Source organism: Arachis stenosperma, chromosome 3, assembly GCF_014773155.1.
Source record: "Arachis stenosperma cultivar V10309 chromosome 3, arast.V10309.gnm1.PFL2, whole genome shotgun sequence".
NCBI lineage: Eukaryota > Viridiplantae > Streptophyta > Magnoliopsida > Fabales > Fabaceae > Arachis > Arachis stenosperma.
The window spans coordinates 159,253,094-159,274,447 of record NC_080379.1 but is presented as its reverse complement, the minus strand read 5'-3'; the positions used below and the strand labels follow the sequence as shown (position 1 = coordinate 159,274,447).

General features: G+C 36.4%; 2 protein-coding genes across 3 annotated transcripts; one reads left to right on the top strand and one right to left on the bottom strand.

Annotated features, from left to right (window-relative positions):
* The first annotated feature begins 9,374 nt into the window (after positions 1-9,374).
* LOC130967464 (NADH dehydrogenase [ubiquinone] iron-sulfur protein 1, mitochondrial) lies at positions 9,375-14,189 on the top strand. The gene is made up of 5 exons (XM_057892329.1): positions 9,375-10,102; positions 10,775-11,021; positions 11,549-11,843; positions 12,354-12,728; positions 13,071-14,189. Exons 1-5 carry the CDS (start codon positions 9,688-9,690, stop codon positions 13,965-13,967), a joined length of 2,229 nt encoding a protein of 742 aa, XP_057748312.1. The 5' UTR covers positions 9,375-9,687; the 3' UTR covers positions 13,968-14,189.
* Positions 14,190-14,401: 212 nt separating this feature from the next.
* On the bottom strand, positions 14,402-15,971 carry LOC130967465 (uncharacterized). 2 transcript variants are annotated; one of them, XM_057892330.1, is made up of 2 exons: positions 15,813-15,971; positions 14,402-15,136 (listed from the first exon to the last, which is right to left on the bottom strand). In XM_057892330.1, the coding sequence occupies exon 2, from the start codon at positions 15,125-15,127 to the stop codon at positions 14,714-14,716; it is 414 nt and encodes a 137-aa protein (XP_057748313.1). In that variant the 5' UTR covers positions 15,128-15,136; positions 15,813-15,971; the 3' UTR covers positions 14,402-14,713. The 2 variants fall into 2 exon arrangements, with proteins under 2 accessions (XP_057748313.1, XP_057748314.1); XM_057892331.1 differs by having other exon boundaries at positions 14,402-15,129; positions 15,813-15,968.
* Between the last annotated feature and the right edge of the window lie 5,383 nt (positions 15,972-21,354).

Genomic DNA, 21,354 nt, shown 5'->3' with positions numbered 1-21,354 from the left:
CTTCGATATTGTTCATGTTGTAGGTTACTAAAGAAGAGTTGTTGTGTATTTCAGGTTTCCCAGTGGTTTTGAAGGTTCAAGTTGAGCGAGGATTATGTGAGAATATAGATTTGGTAATTGAAACAAGGTTGAAAATAACTCCCTTTTTGGAGAAGAATCCGAAGTTATTAGAAGACTCTCCTATTGAGAGAAAAAGAGCTCCCTAAAAGAGAAAAAATAACCTTTTTTTATAAATGAATAAAGGTTAAATATTCAGATTTTATAAAATTATTTTTAGTTTAATTTTTTTCATATATAATGATTTTTGTTTTGTACATATATAGATTTTTTTTCCTTTGAAATTTGGATTGCACTAAGAAAAACGGTGGAAGCAATCACTGGGCGGGACCCAACTCAACAACCCACGATGGGCTTGGATATTTGTTAAGAACTATTCTATTATTTTTTACAGAGATCATCAAGAACTACTTAAAAGCGTAAAAAATCAATAAACAAACATATTCTTCCTAAAGAAATAGTTTGCTTGTTAATAGATATGAACGAATTAAACAAATATTTTATCCTGTTTAGTTACTCTTTCTTTTTGGACTTGTTATTCCGTTTAGTTTGAAATTTATTGTTTCTTCTTTGTGGGCCTTTAACTCGGTTCATGTATATATTAAAAAAAGGCTCGGTTTAAAACCACGTAGATGTAGACCGAAAAAAAAGCACGTAGCTGAATTCTGAATTTTGGCTTAACTAAATAGTGAAGCCTGCAAGGCCAAAGAAATAGTAGAGCCTGTTGACGAGTTTGAATTTGAGACGTTTTGTATTAGGACAAGTGGGCAACTGCTAATAAGTAATAACTCTGTCTCCTTTTACCAAAAAAAAAAAAAATCTCTGTCTCCTCCTAGCTTTAGATAAAATCATAAAAAACTGTACACCATGAAAAAAAATCATAAAAGATAATTACTATAAATATTTGAGATTCATAATATAATATAGAACGATATATTATATAGCGATATTTGTATACTTATTTTATATGTTTTACCTCTTATATTAAAAATTATAAATTGGGTAAAGTATATTTTTTGTTTTTAAAGTTTGGCAAAAATTTTGAAAATACCTCTAAGTTTTATTTTATTTTAATTTTGTCCCAAAAGTTTTCGATTTGTATCAAATATATTCTCGACAGCTAAATTTTCAAAAAATTTAAGACCAATCTAATAATAATATATGAAAATTATGCTTGATTTGTTTGTGTTGAGGGTTATTATTATGAAATTGTTGTTGAATTTGTCTTAAATTTTTTGAAAAATTAGCCATCAGAGATATATTTGATGCAAATTGAAAACTTTTGGGATAAAATTGAAACAAAATAAAATTTAAAAATATTTTTAAAATTAACCATTTGTACCCATGAGAGTTCAGAACGCTGACAAATGTACCCATCGTAGAACGAAACTGACTTTGTAACCATGAGAGATGGGCTCCGTGTGACAAAAATAGCCTGCCTTGGGTTGGCACCTGCTTCGGGTATGTAGCGTCCAACGTGGCTCTCCGAACCTCCCAAACATTAATCCACGTGGGCTATGCACGAACACGTAGCCACGAACCCTAATTCCCAATCCTCATCTCACCCTCTCAGTAACTCAGTCTCAACTCTCACCCTCTCACCCCTCTGACGAACCCTAATAGCCACCACCATCGCCACCGCATCCCACCGCTATCGCCACCGCATCCCACAGCCCCTCTTCGTCGTCCCACCTATCCTCCATTGCCGTCGCGGAGCTCCTCTCCTCCATCGCCGTCGCGGAGCTCCTCTCCTCCATCGTCCTCGCCCAACTCGCCACCTCCACCGTCGTCGCCGAGCTCTCCACCTCCACCGTCGTCGCCGGTAATACTCTGCCTTCCACCTCGGCTCCTATTCAATCGTCGCCTACTCTGTGCTTGATTTTATAATTTTTTTATTTTTCTGTTCATGATTTGTTAAGTCTGTGTTCATCTATTCATGTTTTGTTAGCTGTGTTCATCAGAAGCTCAGAACATGTTTATAATTGATTTTTCTGTTCATGTTTCTGTTCCTATTTGTTCATGCTGGATTACATGATTTTGGTTGCTGCTTGATGTTCATCTGGATTACATGATTTTGAGTTGCTGCTTCATGTTTATCTGGATTACATGATTTTGGTTTCTATTTGATGAATCTTCAATCTGTTTTTGGCTTTCTATTATGATGTGTTTATTGGTGACTTGGGATTGAATGATGATCATTGCAAGCAAATTGAGGCTGGGGCGTTGAAGGCAGCTGGGGAATATTTTTACTTTTTGCTGCTTCAATTTTGCTGCTTCATGTTTCTGTTCCTATTTGTTCATGCTGGATTACATGATTTTGGTTGCTGCTTGATGTTTATCTGGATTACATGATTTTGAGTTGCTGCTTCATGTTTATCTGGATTACATGATTTTGGTTTCTGTTTGATGAATCTTCAATCTGTTTTTGGCTTTCTATTATGATGCGTTTATTGGTGACTTGGGATTGAATGATGATCATTACAAGCAAATTGAGGCTGGGGCGTTGAAGGCAGCTGGGGAATATTTTTACTTTTTGCTGCTTCAATTTTGCTGCTTCATGAATCTGTTTAGAAATAGGGTTTTGTTGCTTCAATTTGATTTTTCTGTTCATGTTTCTGTTCCTATTTGTTCATGCTGGATTACATGATTTTGGTTGCTGCTTGATGTTTATCTGGATTACATGATTTTGAGTTGCTGCTTCATGTTTATCTGGATTACATGATTTTGGTTTCTGTTTGATGAATCTTCAATCTGTTTTTGGCTTTCTATTATGATACGTTTATTGGTGACTTGGGATTGAATGATGATCATTGCAAGCAAATTGAGGCTGGGGCATTGAAGGCAACTGGGGAATATTTTTACTTTTTACTGCTTCAATTTTGCTGCTTCATGAATCTGTTTAGAAATAGGGTTTTGTTGCTTCTGTTTGATTCAATGACGAGTATAGGGGTAATTCATGATTCATCCATTGTTTGCTTCTATTTTCCTGCCACTTTGTTCTTATTGCTTCTTGCCATTGGTGTTTGATTTGGATCTGCCGATCTGATGCTTTTCGATTTGAGAGTAGTTAGACAGATTACATTACCATATGAAATCGTGGTTGAGAATTGCTAAATTAGTTGATTAGTTGATTTAGGCTTTGTGTTAGGTGTTTAAGTAGTTGATTTATGGTGTCTGTTAGGTGTAGTAACATGCACTATTTTCTTAGAATGTGTTGGTTTATTTCACTTTTAGGAATGGCCACCATCCATATAACACTGTGTATTAATCATAGAGGACGGTTTGAGAGAGGGCCGTGTGGGAAGCTTAGTTACGTTGGTGGTGAAGTCACAGAGATAGAGAGGGTTAATGTTGATACCTTGAATGGTTTTTTCGTATCTGATTTGGTGAAGGACATAGGATATACATCTGTGTCTAATTTTTTCTGGCTGGAACCTGGAAAAGAGCTTGATGATGGATTGAGGGACCTCAAGGTTGACATGGATATAGTTAGGATGTATGAGGCAGCTGTGAAGAATAGTAACAGAATAAATGTATATACAGAGCATCCGGTGAATGAGCCTGTCTTAGTTGAGGAGAACAACATGACTCCATGAAAGATGAGGGTAAAGCGTTGTGCTAGAAAGGTTCCAACTCCGAAAAAGAGTCCAAAAAGAAGGTTGATAGTAGTGGAAGATGAGGATGATGCTGAAATTGTAAGTAATCTGCAAGTTAGGAAGGAGGACCGAAAAAAGAGTGAGGCCCAGAACAGGGAAGAGGCCTATGAAGCACATAAACAGGCTGGTTTGGAGGCCCAAAAAAAGGACAATATCAGTGCGGCCCAGGAGACAGCAGACCCACAACTTTCAGGATCTGTTGAGGCAGGACATGTTTCTCAGCCTCCCCCAACACCTGTCATACCAGATTTACCACCATCAACTCAGTCCCAACCTTCTCAGCCACCTATTGAACAAGATCAGCAACCAACAGCGTCTGCTTGTTCAAACTCAGTCCCTTCTTCTCAACCCAATGTCTCTGCACCTCTTGAACCAGAACAACTAACCCAATACACCCCACATCCATATGGGAATCCACTCTCACAATCAATCCCTCAGACAGTCCCACCATCTGAGACCAATAGGACTCCCCAGAATGATCAGAGCAATCTTTCAGAGGAGGTTCAGGGAAGGCCAAATGTGAACAAGAGGAGATCAATTAAGAGGCCCCCCTACAGGCCAGTCTTTCATCCCGAACCCCAATCCAGACAAGCCTCTAACCTTCTACGTCCCCGTTGATGATGATGATTTCTCTGATGAAAATCCTGGACATCATTACTATGAATCAGAGGAATTGCATAGCATAGCAAGTGACGATGATACTGAGCAGACGCCAGTTTTTCCACAGAGCAATGTTGATGCCCCAGTTAACCAGGTTCGGTTGGAGGTTGGGATGGAGTTTGAAACTCTAAGCCACTTCAGGAAGGCTGTCAGAAATTTTAATATCAATATTGGAATGAGCATATTATTTGCTCGCTGTGATTCTACAAGATCGAAGGCTATATGCTATGATGAGGATTGCCCTTGGCAAATATACTGTGCCAAGAGAATATTTCCAGCAAGTTTTCAGGTAAAGACATTTGTGAATGAACATACCTGTAGTAGGGACAATCACTGTAAGTCAGCAGATGGAAAGTGGGTCATAGATGAGTTGGAAGAGAGGATACGAGTGCAGCCAAACTTGACAATTAGGGAGGCTGACCAATACTTCAGATCCGAGTATGATGTGCTAATCAATGAAAGGAAAATTTATAGATCTATGAAGAAAGCAAAAGAGCGAATAGAAGGTTCTGAAATTGCACAATATGCACGACTTCGTGATTACGGTAACCAGATACTAAAGACTAATCCAGGTTCGACAGTAAGGATCCAAACGGATCCCATGCCTGATTCAAATCCAGTTTTTTTGAGGATCTATGTTTGCTTTGATGCGTGCAAGAAGGGGTTTGTGGGAGGATGTCGACCTTTTATAGGGTTGGATGGGACTTTCATAAGAGGATACCATGGGGGCAGTTACTGACTGCAATAGGACAGGACACAAATAATCATATCTATCCTATTGCCTACGCAGTTGTTGAATCAGAGAACAAAGAAAGTTGGAAGTGGTTTTTGGAGATACTCCAGGAGGATGTTGGAGATTTTCAAGCTAATGGGTTTAACTTCATGTCGGATATGCAGAAGGTACTTATGCATATTTACTTATAATCATGTATGGCCGATTCATGTTAGTAGGGACTTTGATGTTTTCTCTTAATATATGTATAATAATGTATGGCTGATTATTTGTTTTGGGTTTTGTTTAGGTATGTTTTAGAAGTTAATTGAAATTTCATTGCTTAATCGTTAGTAGCTTAATACTGAATTCTGTTTCGGAATGAGACTGATATTGACATGTTTGGAATGATGGATTAGCTGAATAGTCAATGAGACTTATGATTTAGTTTTGGAATCTGGTTTAGATTTAGTTAATTATGGTTTGGGCTGAGACTGATATTGGGAATTTGGAACCTGGTTTAGCTAAATAAACAATTCTGTTTTGTCATGAGACTGAAATTGGAATGCTGGGAAATTGTCTAGCTGAATACTTATTTCTGTTTCTGGTTTTTTGGAAATCTGAGCGATGTTTACTTAAATGAATTTCTGTAGGGGCTAATCCCAGCCGTACAAGAGATTTACCCAAATTCCAACCACAGATTCTATGCAATGCATATATGGCAAAATTTTCGCAAGAAATGGAGTGACTTGCAGCTGAAAATGTGCATGTGGTCTTGTGCCAAGGCAACCACAACACAAGACTTCAATGCTGCCATGGAGAAAATGAAAAGGATCAATGTTGGGGCTTGGGAGTACCTGCATAAGATTAGTCCTAAACAATGGAACAGAGCTCATTTCAGTGAATACCCTAAGTTGGACAACTACACCAACAACAACTGCGAGGTGTTTAATGCAAAGGTTAAGAAGATGAGGGGTAAGCCGATAATTACAATGTTGGAGAAAGTGAGGTGCTACGTAATGAGGATTATGGCTGGGAACAAAAAAGCTTTGGTTGGGTACAACGGAAGACTAGCACCAACCCAACAGAGCATATTAGAGAGGGAAAAGCGAGAGAGCAACAAATGGAGGCCTCTGCCTACTGGAGATGATATAGGGAATGTGTATGAGGTGCATTATCTGCCAACGAAGGTATGTGTGGATCTTGGGAAAGGTACATGCAGCTGTCGACTATGGAAAATCACAGGTTTACCATGTAGACATGCTTGTGCTGCTTTGGCTTACCAGAACAGAAGGCCAAAAGAATATGCCCACAACTGGCTCACCATGGGTGCATACAACGCAGCCTATCAGACTTCTATGCGTCCAGTTCCAAGCCAGGAGTACTGGGAGCACGATGTTGATACCCTCCCCATTCTGCCACCTCAGTATAGAAAATCAATCGGGCGACCTACACTCAAGAGAGACAAGAGAAATGATGGCCCTAAGGAGAAGAGTGACCCTCATAGAACAACGAGGAGGATTGGGGCTATTATCTGCAAATACTGCCTCCAGGTATGGTAAACCAATTATATGTGAAATTCTGTCCTATTCTATAGTTATTGATAAATGTGATTCTTAGTTCAAATTACGACTAATCCTTGTATCATTAGGCTGGTCATAATAAAAGAAGTTGTAAAAAGCGGAAGGAAGCTGCAGGTGAAGGGAGTTCTATCCCACAAGCACAGGCAAATGCTGAGGATGAGGATATGCTGGCTGAAATGTACTATGAGGAGACATTAGAATCTGCAGAGGCTGAACAGGAGGCCACTGAAGAGGAAAATGAAACCGCAAGAACCAACACGCAACAAGTAAGTGCATTGTTTTAGTCATTTAACTAAGTTGCCTTGTGTGATAATAACTGCGTTGTTCTATGGTTTGCAGCAGCCTCACCCAATGCCTCCCCCACCGACTGCATAGCCACAGCCACCAGCAACAAATGCAACAACCAGAAAACAGGTTAAAAGGAGAAGTGTTAAACGCCCTCCTCCAGCCAGACAAAGACAGCAGCCAAGTACACCACCTGCCAACCAGCCAGCAACAACTCCATCCACACACAACTCTCAAACTACACCACATCCACTGCAAGGTGCTAGTGCAGGAACAAGCACCTGGTTCATGCGGTTCATGCCCACACCTGGAGTTGTCACTCCAACTGCTACAGGTCGAGGCACATCTGATAGAGGGAGAGGTCAAGGTAGAGGTCGAGGCAGGATACGTGGAGCAAGCGGAGGAAAAAATGGTCTGTCAAGCGGGAACAGTAACTCGACCCCAATATCATAGACTACTATTTGGGAATTTGGAATCTGGCTTTTTGTTGTTTTTAGTTTACACTTGTGAGATACATAACTCTTGTGTTTTTTGATGCATTTTCATGCAATTGCTTAGATATGACTTAGTAAGGCTTTTTTTTAGGGTGTAAATTCAGTGGCCAGTATTTGACTTTTTTGTCTAATATCAGAATGCTTGGAACCTCCAGCATTCATATATATATAATGAACAATTTACTTGTTAAAGCAGTTATATATTTGCCTTCTTTTGCCTATTTTTGATATCACTATTGTTATTGTTACAACACTTTCTTCATCCAATTTGGTCCTTACTCATATATTGAAAAGCAAAATTATCAGGTTGCTAATTTCCAGCTTTCTGTTTGATCCTTAAGGAGAAAGTACATATTTATGTCCATTTTGTTATCAGAATCATTTCAGATTGCAGCAACAGATTCAAACATTGTGTATCTACATCAATGTATCACATGTAAAGCAAACCAGTATAGATTAGAAACAATCCATATCATGCCAATATCATTCAAAAATTTTAACTATGACAGAACAAAGACCTCCAATTTTACAAGTCTTATGATTTCATAACCAAATACATCTCACAAAACAGACAAAATGCTACCCCCAGTGCAGCAGTAATAATCATCACTCTAATTCCCCTAATTTCACCCCTAATTTCAACCCTAAATTTGTCTATCTTCTTAGCCATCATTGAGGATGCTTGCAAAATTTCCCCCCTGTATTCAGAGTCAATCCATCATCAAGCGTTGCATAACAATGCTCGAACTTTCTCTTGGCTAAACATCTTGCCACGCCCTCCTATCCTTGTTCGAGTTCATCCACCCAAATAAAGTATCTGCAATCTCTTGTCTGAGAGGGAAAAAAAAGCCCAAATTTGTCAACTAAAACTCAGAAATCATTGTCTCACCTCAACAACAACAGCACCTGTCCCTTACCGCCCATAGAGGACATCTGATGAACCATCTGTTAGGGTTTGTAATCGTTCCAGACTCCATCAACACAACATCCCTCCCACAGAAACATTTGTCGTCCAGCTTCTTCTCCTTCATCTTCTTCGAACTGGAAGAACTGCTGCGAGTTCCAAAATTGGCATCTGAGTTAAATCTGCGTGATAACATCGCTGGGGTTCTGAGATAACTCTTGGTGCACTTGAATTGCAACAATGTTTCAGATTTGGGGTTATGGTTCGAATTGGGGAAGAGAACTTGCTAAGGTTTTCATTTCAACCATTACCTACATATACAAACATTCAGATCCACGTGGATTAATGTTTGGGAGGTTCGGAGTGCCACGTTGGACGCTACATACCCGAAGTAGGTGCCAACCCATGGCAGGCTATTTTTGTCACACGGAGCCCATCTCTCATGGTTACAAAGGCAGTTTCGTTCTACGATGGATACATTTGTCAGCGTTCTGAACTCTCATAGGTACAAATGGTCAATTATTCTTAAATCTTTTATCAAACTTAAAAGACAAAAAATATACTTTACCCTTTTTATTAAATTTTTTCTTTTCGAAGAGAATCAAGACCAAGAGATAACCTCTGTGTCTGTGGTGACTAGCTTTTTATTTCATAACAATTGGGCTTATGCCCAAAACGAAATCTCATGTATTTTGAGGCAATTGAAAAGATGAGACAGGCCCTCAACGACGGAGTGGTGGCTAGAAGATGAAGAGTGAAGACCTCCTCCTAGTGCCTGGAGGCTGGAGAGAAGCTTGAGTGAGATCCGGTTTATTGTCCGGGTTGGGCGATTTCGGTTCTTTGGGCAGGTCAGCCTAGCTGCCATTGGGCCACATCCAAAAAAAACACTGGCGTAGTCACTCACTGGTCACAATCACAAGCATAGGTCGGTGACTGAACGAATGGGCAATGCTCCCAAAAAATGTGGAGAGGAAACTATAAGCGTAAGCAGCATGAAATTGAGAGGCCCATTTGAACAACATTCTACATTCATCATTTCATTCACCAACACCATTCGTATACAGACCGGATCAACCCGAATAATAAACCGGAGCATCCCACCATAATTTCTCTTCTTCCCCTTCAACTCCACACACACCAACACTCTCCCCACTCAAATCAATAGACCCAAAGATCAATCGGAGATTCAGATTCCTGCAACGATCCGACAGCACCCCTCAAATCCCACGGGAACGCCGTAACACAATCTCATATATATATATATATAGAGAGAGAGAGAGAGAGAGAGGAAGAAGAAGAAGAAGAAGAAGAAGAAGAAGAAGGAATCGGAAGAAAAATGGGGCTGGGCTTGTTAGCTTCAAAGGCCATGAGACCCACCTCAAGGCTACTCAATTCTCAAAACCCTAGGAACATCTTCATCCGCACCATTGTCTCCAAGCCCGAGCTCCAAAAGCCCGAAGCTGCCCAGGCCCAGGCCCCTCCCCCGGATCTTCCGCCCCGGACCCCCGTTGCCGGCGCTAGGGTACACTTCCCTAACCCGGAGGACGCCATCGAGGTGTTCGTGGATGGGTACCCGGTGAAAATCCCCAAGGGCATGACTGTCCTTCAGGCCTGCGAGGTTGCCGGCGTCGACATTCCCCGCTTCTGTTACCACAGCCGCCTCTCCATCGCCGGTAACTGCCGCATGTGTCTTGTCGAGGTCGAGAAGTCTCCCAAGCCTGTTGCTTCTTGCGCCATGCCTGCTCTTCCTGGTCGGCTTCTTATTCTTCTTCTTTTTCTTTTTGAATGATTAGCTGTTGTAGTTCGTCCTTATGTTGATTATATGGATAGGATTTCATTTTGGTGTCCCTCTTGTATTGTGATTGCCGGATACGTTTATGACATGTTGGAATTCGATCATGTTCATGATTAGAGGGATTCGGCACATTATGATGATTTCTTTTTTCTTTGTTTGATTTCCACTGCCATGTACAAAACTTTGTTATCAACTGTTTATGTCCAAATTTGTGCTTCCTTGAACATATTATGAAGTTTTATCGGGTTACGTTGTTGCCTTGTTGGCATGATGTAGTTTGTAGAGGATGGTAATGAAATATCATTTAGCTTTAATCCAGTTATCTTTGGTGCTTTTTGTTTTATATTTTTTTAAGAAAGAACAAACTTTCAAACCGTTGTTTCTGTGTTTAGTAATTATCCGTGTCAATTGTTAATTTTGCAGATTTCTCACTAGTTCTCCCTTTCTCTCTTTGCACACTGATTTCCCTGTATTGTGTTTCTATAATAGAGAAATTATAAGTTATCATTCTCATTAAGCCGAACACACTAAATGAATACATGCTTGGATTTTGTTTGGATGGGGTTTTTAACCTTTTATTGATCTGATTCTTGTTAAAGATTTAAGCTAATGAGATATTGATCTGTAGGAATGAAAATTAAGACCGACACACCTGTTGCAAAGAAAGCTAGAGAAGGAGTGATGGAGTTTTTATTGATGAACCATCCACTAGATTGCCCAATTTGTGATCAAGGTGGGGAATGTGATCTTCAGGATCAGTCAATGGCTTTTGGTTCTGATCGTGGTCGGTTCACTGAAATGAAGAGATCTGTGGTAGATAAGAACCTTGGACCTTTGGTGAAGACTGTGATGACTCGTTGCATTCAATGTACAAGGTAAATTTTTTGCAAATCTAATTGTGTGAATTTTGGATATAAAGGTGCTATTTCTTTTTGTATCAAAATAAATAAATAAATAAAGGTTCTGTATAGTGGAAGTCAGAAATGCATTATGTTATACAAGCTATGATTATATTGTTCTAGATAAGTAACTTCCACTTTAATGGTTTATATCATGTTTATTTGTGGAATAATCTTTAAAAGAATTAAGCATCCCCTTATTCTAAAATGAGTCAGTGGTCGATACCACATTATGGAAGATTTTGTAAAAGATTATGTATTAAACTAATTTACATGGAGTGAAAATTGCCTTCCTTGGAGATATGTTAATCTGATTTTCATTTTGTTCCTGTTTGGGCTGGCTTTGGCTTCTTTTAAGTTGTCTTAAACTAATTTACATGAAGTAAAAATTACCTTCCATTTTATGTTTTCACTTATTCACTTGAATGCTAAATGTTGTGTAAAGCAATCTTACGTGGTGTGCTAAAAGGCTCTTGTGAAATTCCTTTTTTTTCCCCAAACAGGTGTGTTAGGTTTGCAACAGAGGTTGCTGGGGTTCAGGATCTTGGCATGTTAGGTCGTGGCAGTGGAGAGGAGATTGGGACATATGTTGAGAAACTTATGACAAGTGAACTTTCTGGAAACGTGATAGATATCTGTCCTGTTGGAGCACTCACGTCGAAACCTTTTGCTTTTAAAGCCCGAAATTGGGAATTGAAGGGAACAGAAAGCATTGATGTTACTGATGCCGTTGGATCCAATATTCGAATTGACAGCAGAGGACCTGAAGTCATGCGTATTCTCCCTCGTCTAAATGAGGTTTGATCTGATGAAAATATTTTACTTAACTATTTGTGGTTCTTTCTTGTGGTTGCTAAGGCTCCAATTATTTTTTTGGCACTTAAATTTATTTGTTTCTGTAAACAAAAATCATCATTCTGTTGATACACTAAGCTGTTGTTAGTCCGCAGATGTTTAAGGAGCACTTGATCCTCTTGTGGGTGAGATATTGGAGGGACAGTAAGGTTTTAACATGTTAATATATTTTTGGTGGGGTTGCATTCCCTCATTAGTTTTTCACTCAACAGGATCCTGTGGGGGGAGGAAGGGGAGGGGATGGGAGAATAAGGTGCTTTACCTAGACTCCCTGCATGCCTTATATTGGACCCCACAAAATTTGGCCTGCAAAATTTTTGTTGTTCAACATATTTTTTCATAGTTCCATGCTTCTTTGTCATTGTTACTGTAGCACCTTTTTTCTTCTGTCTAGAAGGTTCATTTTTATATTTATAGTTTGCCGATATAGCCTATTCTGCATTCCCTTTGCAGGACATAAATGAAGAATGGATTTCAGACAAGACCCGCTTTTGTTATGATGGTTTGAAGAGGCAGAGGTTAAATGACCCTATGATTCGTGGTCCTGATGGACGTTTTAAGTCTGTCAGCTGGCGCGATGCCCTTGCTGTGGTAGCTGAGGTTGCGCACAAAGTTAAACCAGAAGAAATTGTTGGAATAGCTGGCAAACTTTCCGATGCTGAGTCCATGATTGCACTAAAAGATTTTGTAAATAAGATGGGATCAAATAATGTGTGGTGTGAAGGCATTGGCGAAAATACTAGTGCAGATTTGAGATCGGGATATATTATGAATACTAGCATTGCTGGCCTTGAGAATGCAGATGTCTTTCTGTTGGTTGGTACCCAGGTATATCACTAGTCTCTGATTTTAGTGAGTCATTTCTAAATATTCCTTATATACGTCTTTCTAACTTTGCTGATGATCAAATGGTTCTTGTTTTATTCAAATTCCATTTCTTTTTAGTAGTTACCGTGTCCATGGACTTGATTCTATAACTGTTATTTTGGAGTTTATAGGCATGGGTAGGTTTAGAGAATACAAGACTATCAACAACAAAGAATTTTTGTGAAGTATTCTATATTTTTGCTGAGTTCATCTACTATTTACACATTGTGCTTTCTTGGGTGCATTATTTTTTTGTATTTGGTTATCTAATACTATCTTGTGTGTTTAATATCAAATTTGCAGCCAAGGGTGGAAGCTGCTATGGTTAATGCCAGAATACGCAAGACTGTCAGAGCAACTCAAGCCAAGGTTGGGTACATCGGTCCTGCTACTGATTTCAACTATGACCACCAACATCTTGGTACTGGCCCCCAAACACTACTTGAAATTGCTGAGGGCCGCCACCCATTCTCCAAGACTATATCAAATGCCAAAAACCCTGTTATCATTGTCGGTGCTGGAATCTTTGAGAGAAAGGACCAGGATGCAATTTTTGCAGCTATTGAAACCATTGCAAAACAAGGTAAGGTTGTCAGACCTGATTGGAACGGCCTTAATGTATTACTTCTTCATGCTGCCCAGGCTGCTGCACTTGACCTTGGACTTGTGCCTCAATCTGAAAAAAGTCTCGAGTCTGCAAAATTTGTATATTTGATGGGTGCCGATGATATAAACTTGGACAAGATCCCAGCTGATTCTTTTGTTGTTTATCAAGGTCACCATGGTGACAAGAGTGTTTATCGTGCCAACATCATTTTGCCAGCTGCAGCATTCAGTGAGAAGGAAGGAACCTATGAAAATACTGAAGGATGCACTCAACAAACTCTGCCTGCAGTTCCAACAGTTGGTGACTCCAGGGATGACTGGAAGATAATTCGGGCTCTGTCTGAGGTGGCTGGAATCGATTTGCCCTATGATTCAGTTGGTGCTGTTCGTGCTCGAATCAAGATTGTAGCCCCAAACCTAGTGCGCCAAGATGAGAGAGAACCAGCTACATTGCCATCTTCTCTGAGGCCAACCTTCAATACTAAGATAGATACCACTGCATTCGGGACTGCCGTAGAGAATTTCTATATGACCGATGCGATTACTAGGGCTTCCAAGATAATGGCACAGTGCAGTGCACTGTTGAAGAAATGAAGCATGGATTTTAATTTTTTGGTTTAAATAAAAAACAGAGATTCATGTTTTTTGTTTTCCTTGACAATGCAAGAACTTGCACCCCCAAAGTTTCTCGGTTGTTAAGAGTACCTAATAAAATTAAATTAGGCTTTATCTATTCCATTGTAATATGCAGTGTAAAAGAACCATTTTGTAGAATTGTTGCCATGTACAATTTCGGGTTACCCGATTGATTGTGAAGTTCACTCTTACCATGAAATTTTTCCATGCGAGAAAACCAAATGGTCAAATTCGTATGGCTAACTGTCGGCTCTTGCTATTGTATATAATTAAGTGTTTATGCTATGCAGAGCACTGGCCAACATACCATAACAGTCATTAAAACAAATATGAAAACTCGTCTCTCTTCCCATCTCATATAAAGGAAGCATAAACATTCTAAAGCAAGTATATCGGTCAAAGAGACATAACTTGTTCGTGACTCTTTCTTTTTCTTGTTTTTAGGTCAATTGTGAGCATGTTGGTTTGGGATACCAAATCCACACCCAGATATTCATAATGTTCAAGTATCTGCGGGCACTTACATACAGTAATGCAAAAGCAGAAAAGAAGTGGAAGGAAAAATATCTTCCAGTTTTTTTAACACTCGAGAGAATCCAATGTGATCTCTCACCTATAATTCTATAAGTGGAACCAGAAATAAATGAGAGAGAGAGTAATGAATCCCCTATTGATCTCATCTATGTCCCAGTTCTTGTAGGGAGTTACTTCTGAACCTTTGAAAATGAAGAGATGTCTGACTGATTAAACCAGCTCTCCCAGTTCTTGCCATCAGCCTTCCTGATTTCAATGTGTGTCAATGTTCCAGGGTCCACACACCTGAAAGTAACCGCAACACCATCCGGGTTCGACCGCGGATGATAGAACGAGCTTATACCGCAGATCTTGCAGAATGTGTGCTTTGCAGTGTGAGTGCCGAAGGTATAAGTTGTAATAAACTTGGAAGATTCCCCTAAAAGCTGAAAATTGACAGCAGGCACAACAAAATGAGTATTGCCTCTCATGGAGCAGTCAGAGCAGTTGCAGTCCAATGCAACAACACTTGAAGGAGCAACCACTTTCCACCTCACACTCTTGCAATGGCAACCTCCAGTATGCACCACTGTCTCAGCATCCATTTCTAGTATCTAGAAAGAATGAATGAATGAATGAAAACAAATGGTTCACAATGAAACATTGTTATTAATTCCTCTCCAAAGTTCACAGAGACAAATACACAAACATCTTATGAGCAAGTAGATTATCCCAATTAATACGCACAGATATGGGATTGTTGACCTCGAAGAAAGTAGAAAACTTTGTAGAAATGCATGATGACAAATAAGCAACAAAATTTAGAATGTTATTGCTCAAGAAAACGAAAGCAGGAGTGTTATTTTTTCCCTAAAATTTGTTAAAATTTTTAAAATTATCCCTACATTTTATCTTGTTTTAGTTTTGTCATAGAAGTTTTTAATTTGCAATCAAATTTACCCTAATTACTACTTTTTCAAAAAATTTATGACAAATTCAACAAAATTTTATAAGAATAACATTCAACACAAACAAATTATAATTATCATGGATTGGTCCTAAACGAGTTGTGAGAATATATTTGATACAAATAAAATAAAACTTAAGAATATTTTTAAAATTTTTAACAAAATTCAAATGTAAAAAAATATATTACCCAGTAAAAATACAACAGTTTTCATGAATGAAACAGAACTACCAAGCACAGCAGAAACTCAGAATCTATGCATGAAAATGATCAAATATTCTTAAGAATAAAGAGTAGGTATCAGCACAAAAATGAATTTTGACCTGAGGGGAAGATAGTTATTTGGGACTCAGCCTACTTCACTTGAAAACAGGAAAACTTCTCCCAACTTTGCTTCCGCTGATCTGATCTTTCATATCTTATATTTTTATATATATAACCTGTGACTGACTTTTGTTTAAGAAACATTTAAAATACAAATAATATACAGAAAGCATGCTAGTACTTAGTTGTGTCATTTTTCGTTTAAATTTAACCATAAAATAAAAAAAAATGAGCCTAAGCAACTATTATACAATAAACGATCAAATTCACTATTAAATTCGCTCCTAAAATATCACTCGATTTTTAAATTAGTTTCAAAAATTTTTTTAATCAAATTCTTCCTTCAAAATTTGTTAATGTACGCCTTAAGTGACACTACAATACACTTCTAAAAATTTTAATTGATTATAAAATTAGATCAAATCAAAATCTAATTGAGAAAAAAATTTGAGGCATTAGAATTTTTCGATTTAGAATTTATTTGATTTAATTTCACAAACTTATCATATTAGTCGCCAATTAAAATTAATAGATATGTGTTGTGATGTCACTTAACGTGTCATATCAACAAATTCTGACGTCATTGACAATGAAAGTGATGAAAAAAGTAACATGACAACTTAAAATCTTTAAAGAATAAATTTAATTAAAAAGACTTTCAGAAACCACTTTGAAAAATCAGTCATTTTTTTGGAACTAATTTGATCATTTATTCGTATTTTTTTCTGTTCTTTTTTTTTTGGACAGGTTTCTCCCTTCTCTTTTATATAATTTTTGGGTGGATGTCTTATCTGCTTCTATTTGTGTTTTTGGTCATGGTCTTATCTGCATCTGACGTAACCCAAAAAGTAGAGGCTTTGCTTGGTTGAATGGGCAGCCCAAATTATGGGAAAGGCTGTCCTATATGGGCTAAAATTTCATAATAGCGGCCATGACTTTTTCTTAGGCCACAAGCAAGTATTGGCAGGGTTTGAGAAGTTATCAAATACCGAAAAAATAGTGTATATACTGTATGAGAAGTGAATGCAATTTTTTTTTATCATTGCTAATTTTCCCTTTCCTTACATGTAATCTTTATATGTGACACAAATTTTCAAGTTAACCTTAACAACCTTAGTTTACTTGATTCGTAGGAAGTTTGTTCTCTTTTTATTGGTCTAGTATTTAGCTTCTTTCAAACAATATTTTAAAAAAATAGCAAAAATAGCAAAAATTAGAAGTCCTCGGTGGGAACCAAGTCCATACTCCATACCCTTTTGCAATGGCGGTTTTTCTTTTTGAGAAGGTTATGTAACAAAGCACATGGAAGCCCTAAGAAGTAACATAAGAAGTTGTGTTGTGTGTGCCCCTCCTGAGGACCACATAGTGATGAGTGATGACTTAGGGTCCTTTAGCTTCCTAATTGTGGGCAGTGGGCACCCATTACCTGAAAGATATTTATGGTACAATCTTCCCATTATTATTGAGCTGGATTCACATGCCCAACTTTGTACTACTCCACCACTTTCCTTTTCAATAACTATACCTCTTAACCTGTGTAAACACTAATTTACATCATATGTTCATTGCACTTAGCAAAGGTAAAGTATAAGTCATAACCAAAAACAAAATCATTATTATGGAGCTTAGGATAAGGAACATAGAAAACTGCTGACCTGGTCCACAATTACATTGATTGATATTCTTCTTCATTTTCTTCTTTTTTTCATCCATCCATCCATGTCTCTCTTTCTCAGAAATCGAGTACTTAGCCCCACCTTACCTAAGCTGCGACTTATATACGTCACAACTCACAAGGTTTCATTGCCCTTGGGACCTATAAGCATCACTAGCATACAATAGTGGTTATTTTTGTAATGCAGATATTATATTAATAATATTTTGTTATATTTTTATTTCTTCCAAGCATACAAGCTAGCATGCGCCCCATGAGATATAACAATTTTTTTTCTAAATCTTTTTTTACCCCAAACATATGTTACTTTTATATATTTCAAAAGAAAGTAAGGTCATTATAATAAAAAAAAATGGAATTTTTCAAAAACATCGTCTAAGAAAATTACAATAATATTTAATCTAGAAATAGTGTAGAAATTAAATAAAGAAAGACGAATAAAAGATAAAACATATGAATCATACTATATTGTACACAAATAATAGAGATTTTTTCTTAGATAAAAAAATGTATAAGTTATTTGCATGATTCCAGATGACATTCAAGGTCGCTTCTATAGTGGGGACTACGTGGATGTCTCTTGAAAGTGATGCAATGATGTTATGTAAGAAGAACCTTTCTCTGATTTAGGATTAAGATCATTGATACAAAAAATCCAACTCAATAAGTGGATGGATCGGATTTCATGCATGGAGGTACATATGTGATTAAAATATCATATGGTTGCTCCTGTTCCTTGTAAATGTTCATCGCATATAGACGACTCAACTGACTTACAAAGAACTTTATTAAATCAAATATAAAAAGTATTTCAATTTTAATTATGGGTACCTTGGAACATGACTTTTAAATTAAAGTATTTTGGACTTATTCTTATGAATTAAACTTTATACTATTATTCAATGAAGCTTATGCATGCATTGAATTACATAATCAAGCTTTTGAATTTAATTAAATTAATACTTATTGGGATCTCATCCCTATACATTATCACCCAATTGAGGTTTAGAAACCCTATATACTATTGGTTATTAGTATTTACTTTAGGAGTTAAAACCGAAACGCTAGGGATAATCTAAACACTATGGTAAGGTAATGATTATTTTAAAGTATTGAGACAGAAATAGAGAAGTTAAGATTTAGTATTATGTTTATTGGTTTAATAATTAATATTAAAATTTTAGTTTTTATTTTTAAAATTTTAATATTTCAGTATTTTTAAAAAGTAGAGATATATGAAATTAAATTTTTTTATAACAAAAATTAAAATTTTAATAATATTTTATACCTAAAATACCATCATTTAAATTAATTAATATTAATTTTATTTTTTGTACAAATTTAATTTCGGTCTCTTTTTTAAATACTACCTATAAATCCTACCCCGTCTCTAATACAAAAGCACTTGTCAAATTACGTTTTGTTTAGAAACTGATTCTAAGGATTTATTATGCACTCATTTCAAGGTAAAACAAAACTCTGTTTTATAATCTAATATTATACACATCATAGTTTGTCTTTAGCATCATCATCGAATTCACTTTTTTATTTCGTCCCTAAGGTAGCGTGTGATACTGAGAGACAGAGACTAAGAGACAGAAATTGAAATAAATCTCAATATTTTGTTTAGTGTAAAATAGGAGACATAAATTGAAACAAAAATAAAACTTTAATTTAATTTGCACAAAGGGTAAAATTGAAATTAATTAATTGAAATGAAAGTATTTTAGGTATAAAATGTTATTAAAGTTTCAGTCTCTATCTCTAAAAATTTTAGTCCCCTGTGTCTCTACTTTTTAGAGGTACTAAAATCCTGAAATGTTAGAGACAGAGACAGAAATTTTAGTATCAGTCTCTGAACTAACTAACACAATACTGAGTCTCAATTTCTCAGTACCTCAAAACAAACGCTACCTAAGTGCCGCGCATCGTCGTTTATTGCCTTGTTCAAACTGTTGTTCACTTTTATTTTAGAGGAGTTTAATCCAACTCTAATAATCGAGCTTAAAATATGACGTTTAAACAACTAAACAACAACTAATTGGGTTAGACCTTATATAGTATAACGGAAATATTTGATAATAAAAAAAATATTAATAAAAAACAGTCAAAATTTATCTTATTTAATATTCATTATATATTATAATAATTAATAAATATTAAATAAAACATGTTCTGTCAATTTTTTTTCTCGCTAGCATTATCGATAACATAATCATAGTTACATTGTTCCATCTAATTTTCATAAAATGTTTGAAATATTATGGACAAATGAGATCTACATATAAACGATTTTTATAGACATGTTACATAATAGAGTTTAATAACATCATTAGCCGACCTCACCTAGTTGGACAAGCCTTCGTTGTTATTGTTGTTTGAAATATTATGGACATGGTAACGTGATCAGTTCTAACTCCGATACTTAGTTTATATGTTGTAACCAACTAATTTTGGTTTAGTCGAATGGTCAACTCACTCGTTTATTTAAACAAGTGTTGGGAGTTTAAATTTCATTTTGTGCATGCAATAACTCATTAGCCAGTGCAACAAAATTTTTAAATAGAGCTAAAATTTACACAAATTAATCTTTAGTATGTCAGATTGAAAAATACTGTAAAAAAATATAATTTACATATTGTAACCCATGATAGTATAAATTACAAGTATCTATAATTCTACTGAACCTAATTAATTAACCAATCTCTAATGATTTTCTTTTCTTCTTTTGGGTACTAATTGTTAGAACTCAGGGAGTTGTGACTCGAAACTGGAAAAAAAAAAGAGTGAAAGATAGATAGAGAGAACAGAGAGATTAGAATTATGTTAATGTCGTAAGTATGAGGAGTATATAAAATTAGTCTCACATTAAAGAAATGAAGAAAGAATGAGAAATTTATAAAATAAGAGACTCATTAATTCACATTGTTTAAAAATATTGTTGGTTATCTATATTTTTCCTTTTAAATTAAATGTGATATCTTCTCATTTTATATTTTCTCACTTAGATCTTTTTTAAAGTCTCTTGCTAATCAAAGAGAAGTGTATGTGATTATACATTTAGTGTTAGATTAGTGAACTTCAAGTTATAAAGGAGGAAAATGTTGCTTAATTACAAAGCACCTTCACCTAACTACACTCACAATCTATCTTCCTTCAACTAACTCAGGGTTAACTGTCTTAACTGATTTTGCTAATACTAATTTACTTGTACAGCAAGATAAGTCTACCTACACTAATAATCTAATTTAAACTCAATACGTTATTATACAAATAAAGTTCCGTTAGTATTAACTTTTTTAATTATATAATTTATTATTTAAGAAATGATTTAAAACTAATATGTGTCAAATTAAAATGCATGCAATCATGTAACAGTAGCCTGTGAATTATTTTCTCTATGTTTGGATCTGACCTGTTGAGAAATTGATATCCAGTAACGTCACATTACTAGTTTGATTTTCTATCATTTATTCTTTTCTTAATCAGCATCCATGCTCAAACAAGTTTATTCACTAATAAAGCTAGCAACAGAAAAAAAGACAAGGAATGCGAATATATAATGGACGATGAATTAGCGATGAGAAATCGGCACTAAAGTAAATTAATAGTAATGACTCTAAATCTTATTCTTAAATGAGGCGACAAATATTCCCCTTAAATACGGCCAACCATATTGTGTTTATTCGGTGGTGCGTTTCATAAGACTGAATAAACAAACTTTTCTATAGTATATTGTTTTATTCATTAAAAAGTTAGATAATGTTCTGTTTCTATGTCTACATGCATTGCTCTTATTAATTATCCCAATGCATATTAAGATATATAGCGCCAAAAGTTATAGCGGTGGCAGATGGAATATATCA

Excerpts from the sequence above, each read along its gene's own strand:
- LOC130967464 (XM_057892329.1), top strand. The coding sequence starts at position 9,688 with ATGGGGCTGGGCTTGTTAGCTTCAAAGGCCATGAGACCCACCTCAAGG. Across the intron at positions 11,844-12,353 it reads TTCTCCCTCGTCTAAATGAG|GACATAAATGAAGAATGGAT; the intron begins GTTTGATCTGAT and ends TTCCCTTTGCAG. Across the intron at positions 12,729-13,070 it reads TTCTGTTGGTTGGTACCCAG|CCAAGGGTGGAAGCTGCTAT; the intron begins GTATATCACTAG and ends TCAAATTTGCAG.
- LOC130967465 (XM_057892330.1), bottom strand. The coding sequence starts at position 15,127 with ATGGATGCTGAGACAGTGGTGCATACTGGAGGTTGCCATTGCAAGAGT.